Source organism: Stegostoma tigrinum, chromosome 42, assembly GCF_030684315.1.
Source record: "Stegostoma tigrinum isolate sSteTig4 chromosome 42, sSteTig4.hap1, whole genome shotgun sequence".
NCBI lineage: Eukaryota > Metazoa > Chordata > Chondrichthyes > Orectolobiformes > Stegostomatidae > Stegostoma > Stegostoma tigrinum.
Genome location: NC_081395.1, coordinates 6,971,193 through 6,986,192, shown reverse-complemented (window position 1 = coordinate 6,986,192; position 15,000 = coordinate 6,971,193). Strand labels below are relative to the sequence as shown.

The window sequence follows — 15,000 nt, the reverse complement described above, 5'->3', positions numbered from 1 at the left end:
ACGGAGTTGGGGTGGAAGAGAGAGAGACGGAGTGGTGGAGGTGAGCGAGAGAGAGAGAGACAGAGTTGGGGGGGAGAGAGAGATGGAGTTCGGGGAAGAGACAGATGGAGTGGAGGGGAAATAGACAGAGAGAGACAGAGTTGGGGGCAAGAGAGAGAGAGATGGAGTGGTGGGGGGAAGAGAGAGGTACGGAGTGGTGGAGGTGAAGAGAGAGAGAGGGAGAGTTGGGGGGCCGAAGAGAGAGAGAGAGCGCGTGGGGAGGAACAGACAGATAGAGATGGAGGGGGGAGAAGAGAGAGAGAGAGTCAGAGTTGGGGGGAGAGAGAGACGGTGTGGTGGGGGAGGAAGAGAGAGACAGAGTTGGGGGGAGACAGAGAGAGAGAGAGAGAGACCTAGAGAGAGAGAGTGTGGGGGAACAGAGAGAGGGAGATGGAGTGGGAGGGAAGAGAGAGACAGATGGAGGTGGGGGGAAGAGAGAGACGGACTGGTGGGGGAGAGAGTGAGAGAGACAGAGTTGGGGGCAGGAGGAAAGGGAGAGAGAGAGAAAAACAGAGTGTGGGGGGAACAGAGAGAGAGAGATGGAGTGGGGGGAAGAGAGAGGGAGATGGAGTTGGTGGTGAAGAGAGAGTGGGATGGAGTGGGGGGGGAAGAGAGAGACACACACACACACACACACAGAGCGAGAGACACACACACACAGACAGAGAGGGGTGGTGGACAGCGATGACACGGAGAGGGGGATGGAGAACAGAGGGGAGAGAGGGGCTCACACTCTTGGTCGATGGGGTGGGCAGCTTGTAGTAACGGAGAGGCCCGGTTCCTCCATGTGCTCCATCCTCCCCCTTCGCTCACATCGCAGCAGTCAGGAGCTCCTCACACGGCCTCCACCGATCACCGCCTTGGCCTCTCACATCTGGGTGGGGGGGCGAAAGGGAGGCTCTGATTAACTGTGGCCTGTTTCTGGCTGGTTCTGGCAGGATCCTCACAGGGCAAGGGAGAGAATCGGGGTTCGGGGGGGGGGGGGGGGGGCGACTACAGGCCGGGCAGCAAAGGGACGGATAGCAGGCTCCTCACTGCTGTGAAATAGCAGGAAGCCACTCGGCCCATCTTATCACGGCTGCTGACGAAGTACTCCCACTTACTAGCTCTCACGGTGGGTTTGCCAGTGAATTTCCCATTAAATGTTTATGAGGCGTTTCTGTCTCTCCCATTCCCTGTCAGTTAGTGTGTCCCAGATCTCCGTCACCCTCTGGCTGGAAAGAGTTACCCTCAACCTCTCCCCAATCCACTTAACAATTATTTCAAATCTACAATCAGGAGGGTGAGGGAATACCGCCCCCCCCCCCCCACTTGCCCCTGGATGGGGGCAGCCCCACCAACACCCAAGAAGCTTGACATCATCCAGGACAAAGTCCCTGTTTAATTGGCATCACATCCACAAACATCCCGCTCCCTCCACCCACCGACGCTCAGTCGCAGCAGTGTGTACCATCTACAAGATGCTCTGCAGAAACTCACCAAAGACCCTTAGGCAGCACCTTCCAAACCCACCAGCCACTTCCATCCAGAAGGACAAGGGGCAGCAGGTACATGGGAACATCACCCCCTGCACAATCCCCTCCGAGCCACTCCCTATCCCCGACTTCGAAATATATCGCCGTTCCTTCAGTGTCACTGGAGCAAATTCCTGGAATTCCCTCCCTAAGAGCGCTGTGTAGGAGCCCCTACAGTACAGTGATTGGATAAGGCAGCCCCTTCCCACCCCAAGGGGCAAATAGGAACGGGCTCTAAATGTCGGACTGACAAGTAAAACTGACAATCCACGAGTGAATAAAAACGAAACTCCTGTTGTCTGGGAACGAAATGGGTCTCCCTAGCGACTGTACAAGGCCCTCAGTTTTATCCCCCTCCCCACCCCCATGCCACCTCCCCCTCCACTACATCTCCCTCTGCCTCCTCAGTTTTGGGAGGGAACCTCCTCCCCAAGTCTCTTCGACTATACCTCATTGCCAATTCCTGGCCAGATCTGCTTCTTGCCCGATCAGGGTGGGGGGAGGGCGATCTCTGGGGGTCTCGCTCCCGCCCCCACCACGGGAAGACCCATTAACCCCCTCCCTCCCAATGCCCCCCCACAGGAATCCCCATTAACCCCGTCCCTCCCAATGCCCCCCCACGGGAATCCCCATTAACCCCCTCCCTCCCAATGCCCCCCCACAGGAATCCCCATTAACCCCGTCCTTCCCAATGCCCCCCCACGGGAATCCCCATTAACCCCATCCCTCCCAATGCCCCTCCACGGGAATCCCCATTAACCCCGTCCCTCCCAATGCCCCCCCACGCGAAACTCCATTAAGCCCCTCCCTCCCAATGCGCCCCCACAGGAATCCCCAATAACCCCCTCCCTCCCAACGTCCCCCCCAACAGGAGTCCCCATTAACCCCCCTCCCTCCCACCAAACCCCCACCATGGGAGGCCCCGTTACCCCCTCCCGCACGGGGAGGCCCCGTTACCCCTTGCCCTCCCCCCCCCCCGCCACGGTGCCCACCTGCATGTGTGCTCGTTCAGCTCCTGCCCTTTCTCCTGGCACTGGTGGTGGGACAGACGGCACTGGCACTCGCAGGTCTGTGGGTTCTGACTGAAGCCATGTCGCTTCCTGTGGGAGCAGGGTTTGCAACGGGTCCTGAGGTCAGATGCAGAGAGAGAAAGGGTGGGGGTGGTCAGGCAGCAGATTCTGGGAATCAGGTCACCGCGGGGGGCAGTAATGGCTGCCCAGCAAAGGTGCCCCGGTGAAGAGAGAGACCACAAGAGAGCTCGGGCGCAGCATTCGTGGGATTCCCCTCACCCACCCAGCGAGACAGAGCGCCCCATGCCACACCACACCACCATCCATCCAGATGGTTTGCCCCATGCCACACTCCCCCACCATCCATCCAGATGGTTTGCCCCATGCCACACTCCCCCACCATCCATCCAGATGGTTTGCCCCATGCCACACTCCCCCACCATCCATCCAGATGGTTTGCCCCATGCCACACTCCCCCACCATCCATCCAGATGGTTTGCCCCATGCCACACTCCCCCACCATCCATCCAGATGGTTTGCCCCATGCCACACTCCCCCACCATCCATCCAGATGGTTTGCCCCATGCCACACTCCCCCACCATCCATCCAGATGGTTTGCCCCATGCCACACTCCCCCACCATCCATCCAGATGGTTTGCCCCATGCCACACTCCCCCACCATCCACCGAGATGGTTTGCCCCATGCCACACTCCTCCACCATCCACCGAGATGGTTTGCCCCCATACCACCCCCTCCCCCAACCAGTATGATAGCTAGTCCCCATACCACATCGCGCCCCGCCCCGCCATCCAGTGAAATGTTGGCCCGTGCCATGCCCCACCCGCACCCAGTGAAATGGTTGGTCCCATGTCCCCCCAAACCCCATCCAGTGAAATGGTTGGCCCCATGTCCCACCAACCCCCATCCAGTGAAATGGTTGGCCCTGTGTCCCCCCAAACCCCCTCCAGTGAAATGTTGGCCCGTGCCATGCCCCACCCACACCCAGTGAAATGGTTGGCCCCATGTCCCCCCAACCCCCATCCAGTGAAATGGTTGGCCCCGTGTCCCCCCAACCCCCATCCAGTGAAATGTTGGCCCATGCCATGCCCCACCCACACCCAGTGAAATGGTTGGCCCCGAGTCTCACCCCCCCCACCCATCTAGTTGAGATGGTTGGCCCTGTGCCACACCCCACCCCCTCCAGTGAAATGGTTGGCCCCATGTCCTCCCAACCCCCATCCAGTGAAATGGTTGGCCCCATGTCCTCCCAACCCCCATCCAGTGAAATGGTTGGCCCCTTGCCACACACCACCCCAATCCTCGCGAGGGGGTGACAGAGAGACCCAGGTGAATGCGAGGCTCACACATGAAAGCTGCTCACTGCGGCCCCCTCCCCGGTATACCCAGTTGGGTGGGGGGGGGGGGGGGAGTGGGGACAGCACCAATAGCACAGCGGTGGCAGAGAGGGAGGCACCGACTGCAGGTGGCAGGAGAGGGGAGAGGGGAGGAGAGGGCTGTAATCTAGCGGCCTGTTTTACCCCTGGGCACTCAGGCAGCACCAGACACACCCCAGACGCATGGACCCCATCCCAGACACACACACACACACACACACACAGACACAGACACAGACCCACACGTACGGGCGAGTCGGCTCCCGGCTGAGTTTCCTCCGCCATCCTCTCTCGTTCTTATGTTTTGTCTGGCCTGTCCTGCAGGAGGGACATTTCAAAATACAAAGCACCAATGAGACAGCAGCATTCCGACCAGTTCGCCCGGGGCGCTCCCTATTCCGAGAGCGGGACACCCAACACCAACAGCACCCGCCCGAGTGGCACAGTCTTCTCCCCATTTACTATAAGAAAGATATTTCTGCGCCCATCAGTTCGCCGTTTGTGGGGTCCTGCTGCACGCAAGCAACTGGAAAACTGTGTCCCTTCCCCACGCCCTCCCCTAACCCTCAGAGTTTGGACCCCACAACTGCTGTTGCCCGGGCTACCTCAGTGAAGGGCCTGAGCCCCTGATCCTATTGAATGATGGAGCAGGCTTGAAGGGCTGAATGGCCGACTGTTATTATTGATATATCTATTCATACCACCCTCCCCAGTGCGGGACTGTCTGAGGTGCTGTCTCTCAGCTACTATTGGGACCGGTCGGGTGGGGGGGATGGGGTGCATGGAAATTGGGGTATATATTCTAGTTTTGAGAGGCTGCAATTTATCCCACAATGAACATCACTGAAGACTCAGGTCAGCTGCATCGTGATCACATTTAATTTGCGTGGGAGCTTACTGAACTGGAGGAATAACACCTCATTTTCTGCTTGGGGACCCGACAGCCGTCTGGACTCAATGATGAGTTCAATAATTTTAGGGCCTAAACTTTCCCATGTCCCAGACCCCCACCCCTCACACCAGGCCTTGTTACCACATAGCCTGCCACTATACACTCCCTGTTGTTAGTCACTAACAGTCTCCATTAACAAGTATTCACCCTCCCAGCCTGATTGTTAGCAACTCCTTTGTCTGTCCAACTGTCTTTCTCTCTCTTTGGGCTCTATCTTATCATTTACTCCCTACCCCACCCACCTCCCTATTTTCTGCATATAAACCGACGTTTTCCCAGCCACCATCTGTACTGAGGAAGGGTCACCAGACCCGAAATGTTAACCATGTTTTCTTTCTTCCCAGACCTGCTGAGCTTTTCCAGCAACTTCTGTTTTTGTTCCTGATTCACAGCGTCTGCACTTCTTTCGGTTTTTATTTTGCAAAAACAATAAGTCCCTGTTTCCGGCGCAGATCAGCAGTGACATGATGAGAATTCACATCTTCCCTTACCTTGTTGTGACTTCTTTGAAATCTTTCTTTGGTCTGGAAGGAAGAAAACAGGAGAAAGTCAAACGGAGGCCGAGCTAACCGCTGAGCAAGGGCCAAGACCCAGGGCCAGATCCACATACACAAGCGTTCATCCTCACCTCTCTTCCCCACCACCGTAGGGAGATTTCCTACCCCTGAAATTCCCTCCCAGAACCTACTCCAACCCCTTCTCCTGCTGCTCCTTTCAGTTATTCCCTAAAAACTCTGCCTCGTGCCCGCTGGCTCTTCCTTTCTGTATTTGTTCACAGGGGATATGGGAGTCAGAGATAATGGGAACTGGCAGATGCTGGAGAAGGGTCGAGGCCCGAAATGTCAGCTTTTGTGCTCCTAAGGTGCTGCTTGGCTTGCTGTGTTCATCCAGCTCCACACTTTGTTATCTCAGATATGGGAGTCTGCGGCTGGCCCCAAAATTTATCGCCCAATTTCTGTATCTGCCTGCAGACCTATCTTCTTGAGCCACTGCAGTTCGTGTGCTGTAGGAACACTCGCACAGCGATGGTGGGGAGGGATTCTGATCCAGCAACACTGAAGGAACAGCTGATATATTTCCAAGATAACACAGTGTGGAGCTGGATGAACACAGCAGGCCAAGCGGCATCTCAGGAGCACAAAAGCTGCTTCGTCCAGCTCCACACTTTGTTATCTCGGATTCTCCAGCATCTGCAGTTCCCATTATGTCTGATATATTTCCAAGTCGGGACGGTGAGGGGCTCGGAGGGGAATGTGCAGGGGGTGCTGTTCCCATGTTCCTGCTGCCCTTGTCCTTCTGGATGGAAGTGGGTGGTGGGTTTGGAAGGTGCTGCCTGAGGATCTTTGGTGAGTTTCTGCAGTGCATCTTGTAGATGGTACACCCTGCTGCGACTGAGCGTCGGTTGGTGGAGGGAGTGAGATGTTTGTGGATGTGGTGCCAATCAAAGCGGGGGGGGCTGCTTTATCCTGGATGGTGTCGAGCTTCTTGTGTTTTGTTGGGACTACCCCCATCCAGGGGCAAGTGGGGAGTATTCCATCCCACTCCTGACTTGTGCCTTGTCGATGATGGACAGGCTTTTGGTGGGTGGAGGTGGGGAGAGGGTGGGAGTCAGGAGGGGAGTTACTTGTTGCGGGATTCAAAGCATTTCCACAACACTTTGAAAAATCCACTCCCTCTGCCATTGACGGTCAGTTGCAGCAGTGTGCGCCATCGAAGAGATGCATTGCAGAAATTCACCAAAGACTTTCCAAACCCTGAAACACAGTCAGAATCAGGGGGTTCTTTTTCATGTTCACACACCACTTTCGTTGTTGATTTCAAGCATTTTTCTCCTGTACACTGTCTGGTTCGCTGTGAGCCTTCTCTCGCAGATGCACCGGATTCTGATTGTGGTCTGCAATGGCTTGGCCTGTTGTTCACAAACTTTCGTCTCCATCCTGCTTCACTCCTCAATGACCACTGTACACAGCCGGCCTGGCAAAGAACAGCAGAAACAGGAGCAGGAGCAGGCCATTTGGCCCTTCCAGCCCGCACCCCCCCCATTCAGTACAATCATGACTGATCTATTCGTGGACTCAGCTCCACTCGCCCGCCCGCACACCATAACCCTTAATCCCTTTACTGTTCAAAAATCTATCTTTGCCTTGAAGCCGTTCAATGAAGAAGCCTCAGGAGCCTCACTGTGCAGGCAATCCCACTGATTCACAACCCTTTGGGTGAAGTCATTCCTCCTCAGCTCAGCTCTACATCTGCTCCCCTTTATTTTGAGGCTACACCCCCGAGTTCTAGTCTCACCCTCCAGTGGGAACAACCCCCCGTTTCTACATTACCTATTGCCTTCATACTTTTACATGTTTCTATGACATCTCCCCATATTCTTCTAAATTCCAATGAGTACAGTCCCCGTCTATCCAATCTCTCCTCATAATGGAACCCTCTCAACTCTGGAATCAACTGAGCGAACCTCCTCTGCACTTCATCCAGTGCCAGTCCATCCTTTCTCAAGGAAGGAGACCAAAACTGTATTCAGGTGTGGACTTGCCAGCTCCATATAACCTCAAGCAGATGTTCACCTGCACATCTGCCAATGTGGTATACTGCATCCGCTGTACCCGTCGTGGCTTCCTCTACATCGGCGAAACCAAGCGGAGGTGTGGGGACCACTTTGCAGAATGCCTACGCTTGGTTCGCAATAAACAACTGCACCTCCCAGTCGCGAACCATTTCAACTCCCCCTCCCATTCCTCAGACGACATGTCCATCCTGGGCCTCCTGCAGTGCCATAATGATGCCATCTATCTCCACCTCTATCCACCTTCGGTCCACCTCCCCCTCTCTCCCTATTTATTCCAGTTCCCTCTCCCCATCCCCCTCTCTGATGAAGGGTCTAAGCCCGAAACGTCAGCTTTTGTGCTCCTGAGATGCTGCTTGGCCTGCTGTGTTCATCCAGCCCCACTCTTTGTTATCTTGGATTCTCTGCAGTTCCCATTATCTCTGCAACACAACCTCATTGTTTTCAAACTCCATTCCTCTGGCAATGAGGGACAATATTTCATCTGCCTTCTCAATCACCAGCTGCATCTGCACACCAACATTTTATGATTCACGCACAAGGACACCCATGTCCCTCTGCCCAGCAGTGTGCCCTCTGCCTTGGCAAGGTGTGGCATCATTTCACCAGGCACTGGTGACGGTGAGACGCCTCCAAAGCTTCATCGAGGTCCCTAGGATCCCTGTGGAGATTATGCTGCTAAGCTGGTCCCATACTTTCTCTACAGCTGTGCTTTTCCAGCTCTTGCCTTGCAGCCTGGATCTCTCTTTGGCTGACGCGGAAGCTGGTCTCTTGTTTGCATCCCCTCTCGAGACGATATTCCCCCAGGAACAGCCGAGAGAAACCAGCTCTCCAATCCACGAGGATCTGTTTGGGAGCCTGAGAAGTGCTACAGATGTCACACCTGCAGAGAGAAAAGTTACCAGCTCAGGTTTCACTAGAGGGGTTTGCATTTTTCCTACTTTCCAGAGATTTTCGCTCCTCCTTGGGATTGCGGAAAGTCTCAACCTCCCTTTCAAAGGCTTCATTTTTAGGCCACCACTTTGAGCCACTTTGCAGGGGATCTGCAGCACTCAGGCATGAAGCACCCCAGCGTCTGACACTTCACACTCTCCTCCTGCACGTTCTCACAGTCCCGAGCCATCGATCTCCTTTAGGCCAGTCTCTCCAGTGGCTTTCCATGGCCGCTCACTTCTCATCTTTCTGGCTAAGCTCTTGCTTGCCAAATCAGCCAATACTCCTGCAAATGCAGTGCAGCCTTCCCTGCATACCCATGTTCTTCTCTGCAGCGTCATCTTCAAAATTCGCAGTCTAACGTTTGCTAGATCTTCTGCAAACATTTCTTCTAGTATATCCCAGGCCAAACCAGGCCGATGTACCTCGGCTCAATGTAAAGGCATCTCTGTTTTCTGATTAAAGCAGCTGAGCTAAGGGTTGCCACCCTCAGCCAACGTCTTGCTCGAGAGGCAGTGCCTCCTCTCTCAGCAGACGTGCTTTCATGACAGGATCGCCAATGCCTAAAATGGACCTGTCTTCCAGTTGACAAGACTCACAGGTCTCAGCTTGATAGAGCAGTGCGGTCACACTTTAATCTCCCTCTCCCCACTGAGCTTGGATGTTAAACATATTATTCATAAGCAACATTAATAGATAAAACAGAGTCACAGAGACGTACAGCATGAAATAGACCCTTCAGTCCAACTTGTCCATGCCATCCAGATATCCCAAATTAATCCAGTCTCCTTTGGCCAGTATTTGGGTCCTATCCCTCTAAACCCTTCCTATTCATGTACCCATCCAGATGCCTTTGAAATGTAACTGTACCAGCCCCCACCACTTCCTCTGACAGCTCGTTCCATACATGCACCACCCTCTGGGTGAAAAAGTTGCCCCTCAGGTCCCTTTTAGATGCTTCCCCTCTCTCACCTTGAACCTAGTTTTGGACTCCCCTACCTTTGGGAAAAGATCTTGACTATTCACCCTATCCATGCCCTTCATGATTTTACAAACCTCGATAAGGTCACCCCTCAGCCCTTGATGCTCCAGGGAAAACAACCCCAGCTCATTCAGCCCCTCCCTGTAGCTCAAACCCTCCAACCCTGGCAACATCCTTGTAAATTTTTTCTGAACCCTTTTCAAGTTTCACAACATCTTTCCTAGAGCAGGGAGGCCAGAACTGAACGCAGTTTTCCAAAAGTGGCCCCAACCAATGTCCTGTACAGCCTCAACATGACCCTCCCAACTCCTTTACTCAACGCACCAACCAATAAAGGCGTGACCAATGAAGGGTCTCGGCCCGAAACGTCAGCTTTTGTGCTCCTGAGATGCTGCTTGGCCCGCTGTGCTCATCCAGCTCCACACTTTGTTATCACCAAGGTCTCTTCATTCAGCAACACTACCCAGGACCTTACCATTAAATGTCTAAGCCCTGCCCTTTCCGAAATGCTTCATCTCACATTAACAAAGTCTCTCCTGTCTGATTTCTCCGCTCCTCGGTGAGATCTTAACTGTATACAGCCAGGGCCGCTGCACCTACTTGCTCAGGATTGTTCCCAGCCAGTCACGCAGCGATTTCTAAACTTTGGGGGAAGGGTCTCCCTCCCGCTGTGGGGTCAGGGGTCAAGGCTCTAAGCGGGAGCTAGTATCTCTCAAAAGAAAGGCCTCCCCATCAGCGATCAGCAACAACCCACAAGCCCGAGTCCCTGAGAGAAGAACGTGCCCAGAGTCGAATATTTGCCCCCCCCTTACCTGCACTCACAGCGTCTGTGCTGCGTAAAAGACATTTCCACCAGGTTGGACGTTTGATGTTTAACTTTTAAAATCTGTAAAAGATCAGGCGAGAAAGCAGGAGATATTTTGAAAAGGCTGACGCAAGAGGGTTATTGATTAAAGCAACAGCGAGCTCAGGGACACGGATAACTGCACGTCACACACTCTGATAGTCCCTGCATCGCAATAGAAAAATTTATTTGGTTCTCTAAGGGTCTGCCCAAAACACAGTGTGTTACTGGGCCACATTTATCAGGGATTTCCGAGGTGGGATTGCAGGAAACGATGGAAGGGAGAACCTCCTCAGACACAATTAAATAGTAACAGGACAGACAGCCACTGAGTACGATTGCACACTTCAGTCAGCCTGAGTGGGTAACGCAACTTTCCACTGGTGAGGGAGCGCCGCACTGTCGGAGCGTCAGCGCTGAGAGAGCGCCGCACTGTCGGAGGGTCAGCGCTGAGGGAGCGCCGCACTGTCGGAGGGTCAGCGCTGAGGGAGCGCCGCACTGTCGGAGCGTCAGCGCTGAGGGAGCGCCGCACTGTCGGAGCGTCAGCGCTGAGGGAGCGCCGCACTGTCGGAGCGTCAGCGCTGAGGGAGCGCCGCACTGTCGGAGCGTCAGCGCTGAGGGAGCGCCGCACTGTCGGAGCGTCAGCGCTGAGGGAGCGCCGCACTGTCGGAGGGTCAGCGCTGAGGGAGCGCCGCACTGTCGGAGGGTCAGCGCTGAGGGAGCGCCGCACTGTCGGAGCGTCAGCGCTGAGGGAGCGCCGCACTGTCGGAGCGTCAGCGCTGAGGGAGCGCCGCACTGTCGGAGCGTCAGCGCTGAGGGAGCGCCGCACTGTCGGAGCGTCAGCGCTGAGAGAGCGCCGCACTGTCGGAGCGTCAGCGCTGAGAGAGCGCCGCACTGTCGGAGGGTCAGCGCTGAGGGAGCGCCGCACTGTCGGAGCGTCAGCGCTGAGAGAGCGCCGCACTGTCGGAGGGTCAGCGCTGAGGGAGCGCCGCACTGTCGGAGCGTCAGCGCTGAGAGAGCGCCGCACTGTCGGAGCGTCAGCGCTGAGAGAGCGCCGCACTGTCGGAGCGTCAGCGCTGAGGGAGCGAGCACTGTCGGAGGGTCAGTGATGAGGGAGCGCCGCACTGTCGGAGGGTCAGTGCTGGGGGAGCGCCGCACTGTCGGAGGGTCAGCGCTGAGGGAGCGAGCACTATCGGAGGGTCAGTGATGAGGGAGCGCCGCACTGTCGGAGGGTCAGTGCTGAGGGAGCGCCGCACTGTCGGAGGGTCAGTGCTGAGGGAGCGCCGCACTGTCGGAGGGTCAGTGCTGAGGGAGCGCCGCACTGTCGGAGCACCAGCACTGAGGCAGCGCTGAGGGAGCGCCATACTGTCGGAGGGTCAGTGATGAGGGAGTGGGCATTGTCGGAGGGTCAGCACTGAGGCAGCGTCGCACTGTCGGAGGGTCAGCGCTGAGGGAGCGCCGTACTTTCGGAGGGTCAGTGCCGAGGGAGCGCCGTACTGTCAGAGGGTCAGCGCTGAAGGAGCGCCGCACTGTCAGAGGGTAAGCGCCGAGGGAGTGGGCACTGTCGGAGGGTCAGTGCTGAGGGAGCGGGCACTGTCGGAGGGTCAGTGCTGAGGGAGCGGGCACTGTCGGAGGGTCAGTGCTGAGGGAGCGGGCACTGTCGGAGGGTCAGTGCTGAGGGAGCGCCGCGCTGTCGGAGGGTCAGTGCTGAGGGAGCAGGCACTGTCGGAGGGTCAGTGCTGAGGGAGCAGGCACTGTCGGAGGGTCAGTGCTGAGGGAGCACCGCATTGTCGGAGGGTCAGCGCTGAGGGAGCGCCGCACTGTCGGAGGGTCAGCGCCGAGGGAGTGGGCACTGTCGGAGGGTCAGTGCTGAGGGAGTGGGCACTGTCGGAGGGTCAGTGCTGAGGGAGTGGGCACTGTCGGAGGGTCAGTGCTGAGGGAGCGGGCACTGTCGGAGGGTCAGTGCTGAGGGAGCGGGCACTGTCTGAGGGTCAGCGCCGCGGGACCGCCGCACTTTGCCGTTTGGCTGGGATGGGACAGCGGTGGCCGGCGAGGAGAAATAGCTGCATTAAGATAGCGGGCTGTACCTGCATGAGGATGGTATCGGTGACTGTGGGGACACACTGCAGCTTCTCATCGTTACAGCAGCCAGAGCAGCGAGTGAGCAGAACACACGATGGGACAAAGATGTATTCGACCTCGTTGGGATATTCTCCACTGATGGCAATCAGAGTCTCGCGTGTTTGACAGACTGAATGCCAGTACACATTCATCCAACTCATCACTGAGGGAGACAGAGCGAGAAATCTGCTCAGCCTCTCAGCCAATCCATATCCCCCCTTTCCTGAGCAATGGGTCCAGTGCTTCAATCCCTCCCTCGGAGTACAGTCACAGCTGGCTCCTCACAGCCTGAGCAGTTAGTGTGAGGGGACTGAGATAACAAGGTGTGGGGCTGGATGGACACAGCAGGCCAAGCAGCATCAGAGGAGCAGGAAAGCTGACGTTTCGGGCCTAGACGCTTCTGCAGAAATGGGGGAGGGGAAGGGGATTCGATAATAAATAGGGAGAGAGGGGGGAGGCGGATAGAAGATGGATAAAGGAGAAGATAGGTGGAGAGGAGACAGACAGATCAAAGAGATGGGGATGGAGCCAGTAAAGGTGAGTGTAGGTGGGGAGTTAGGGAGGGGATAGGTCAGTCCGGGGAAGACGGACAGGTCCAGGGGTCAGGATGAGGTTAGTGGGTAGGAGATGGTGGGGGGGTGGGCACTTGAGATGGGAGGAAGGACAGGTTAGGGAGGCAGGGATGAGTTGGGCTGGTTTTGGGATGCGGTGGGGGAAGGGGAGATTTTGAAGCTGGTGAAGTCCACATTGATACCATTGGGCTGCAGGGTCCCCAAGTGGAATATGAGGTGCTGTTCCTGCAAGCTTCGGGTGGCCACGGTACTATTCAACTGCATGAGGTATTGCAATCATGTCATTTCCAAGGCTCATGAGATGCACACTCACTCCCAGGGTATCTGTTATTCTATATATAACCCACCTCGAACCCCCTCGATTAGATTCCAGTCTGGAACTCACTCCCGAGTATATGTTATTCTGTATGTAAACCCCTCGACTGGACTACAAGTCTGGAACTCACTCCTGGGCATCAGTTATTCTGTATAGAACCCACTCTGAGCCCCTCAGTTAGACTCAGACACTATCTCTGGGAGTGTTTGATGGGGGACAATGTAGATGTTGCTTTACCCTGTAACCCTGTGCTGTGCAATGGGAGTTGAGGTCTGTAAGCAGGGAACGGCCAGACCCTGACTCAAGCCATTCCCCACCCTCAGCTCTGTCATGGTCCCTTCCCTGCTGTACCATGTCTTTGAGCTGTGCTTGGAACCTGCCATGGTAAGCATGCCAATGGTTCGGTGCATCAACAGAGAGCTCATGTTTCATCGCAATCCCTTCACAGCCCAGTTATCCGACGCCACCTCTCACTGATAGAGGAATTACATGTCAACATACGGGTTCGGTGTCACCCTCTCACCCTCAGCTCAGCTTTTTCCAGGAGTGTTTGATGGGGGACAGCGGAGAGGGAACCTTACTCTGCATCTAACCCCCTGCTGTCCCTGTCCTGGGAGTGTTTGATGGGGGACAGTGTAGAGGGAGCTTTACTCTGTATCTAACCCCCTGCTGACCCTGTCCTGGGGAGGTATGATGGGGGACAGTGGAGAGGGAGCTTTCCCCTGTACCTAACCCCGTGCTGTCCCTGACTGGCAGTTCTCATGCTGAATGTTGACAGAGAGAAGGGTCATTACTTACCTTGGTCTGATTGCTGCGGTGTCTCCAGTGGGTATCGTGAAGGCTGGAAGAGGGAAGATTTTGATTAGAAGCTGGTGCGTAGACCTCAAACAGCTGATTGGCACACAAGCTGCCCACCTCCCCGAGTCACTCACCATCCTCACCCGGAAATATATCACTGTTCCTTCACTGTCTCTTGGTCAAAATCCTGGAATTCCCTGCCTAAGGGCACTGAAAGTCAACACGCAGAACATAAGCTGCGAGGCAGCAGCTCACCCCCACTTTCTCAAGGGGCAACTAGGGATGGGTGATAGATGATGGGCCAGGCCAGCATCCCACAAACGAATTTTAAAAAGCGTTAGGATTGAGAGCAGACATGCTTAACAGAGACTGAGGTCACACCTCATTCCTTCATCAGCAGCTAAGACAGGGATTACACAGCCCACTCTGTCCCTCTAATCCGACTATCCCTGCTCAACTTCTCGCTCCCACAGTGAGCTAGGACTCCCCCTGGATTCCTTGTGGAGGAGCAGTGCTCAGTTCTGCCCTCTGTAGGGTTAAAGAGGAGGTGCCACATTCATAGGAAGTCCAGGCCTAGGTACCCCAAGATTAAAATAGGACAGTGCTCAGTTCTGCCCTCAGCAGGGTTAAAGAGGAGGTGTCACACTCATAGGAAGTCCAGGCTGAGATATGCCAGGGTTAAAATGGAGGGTCAGTGCTCAGTTCTGCTCTCTGCAGGGTTAAAGAGGAGGTGTCTCCCTCACAGGCTGCACAGGACCAGGTACCCCAAGATTAAAATAGGACAGTGCTCAGTTCTTCCCTCTGTAGGGTTAAACAGGAGGTGTCACCCTCACAGGGTGTGCAAGCCCAGATACCCCAGGGTTAAAAGGCTCACATTCTGACCACAGGCTGGGCTCATGGCCCCTCAACTGTCAGGAGATGACCTGAACAAGGGCTTAACAGGATTTGGTT

The 15,000-nt window shown here is 55.5% G+C and overlaps 1 protein-coding gene across 2 annotated transcripts in view; it reads right to left on the bottom strand.

Annotated features, from left to right (window-relative positions):
* Positions 1-801: 801 nt before the first annotated feature.
* vegfba (vascular endothelial growth factor Ba) overlaps positions 802-15,000 on the bottom strand; it is a 75,512-nt gene continuing 61,313 nt past the window's right edge. For both annotated transcript variants that reach the window (XM_059641625.1, XM_059641626.1), the window contains exons 2-8: positions 14,050-14,092; positions 12,330-12,526; positions 10,211-10,284; positions 5,403-5,435; positions 4,209-4,277; positions 2,546-2,680; positions 802-913 (exon numbers count right to left, since the gene is read on the bottom strand). In XM_059641625.1, the coding sequence (XP_059497608.1) occupies positions 892-913; positions 2,546-2,680; positions 4,209-4,277; positions 5,403-5,435; positions 10,211-10,284; positions 12,330-12,526; positions 14,050-14,092 (573 nt within the window). In that variant the 3' untranslated portion in view covers positions 802-891. The remainder of the gene's footprint in view (positions 914-2,545; positions 2,681-4,208; positions 4,278-5,402; positions 5,436-10,210; positions 10,285-12,329; positions 12,527-14,049; positions 14,093-15,000) is intronic.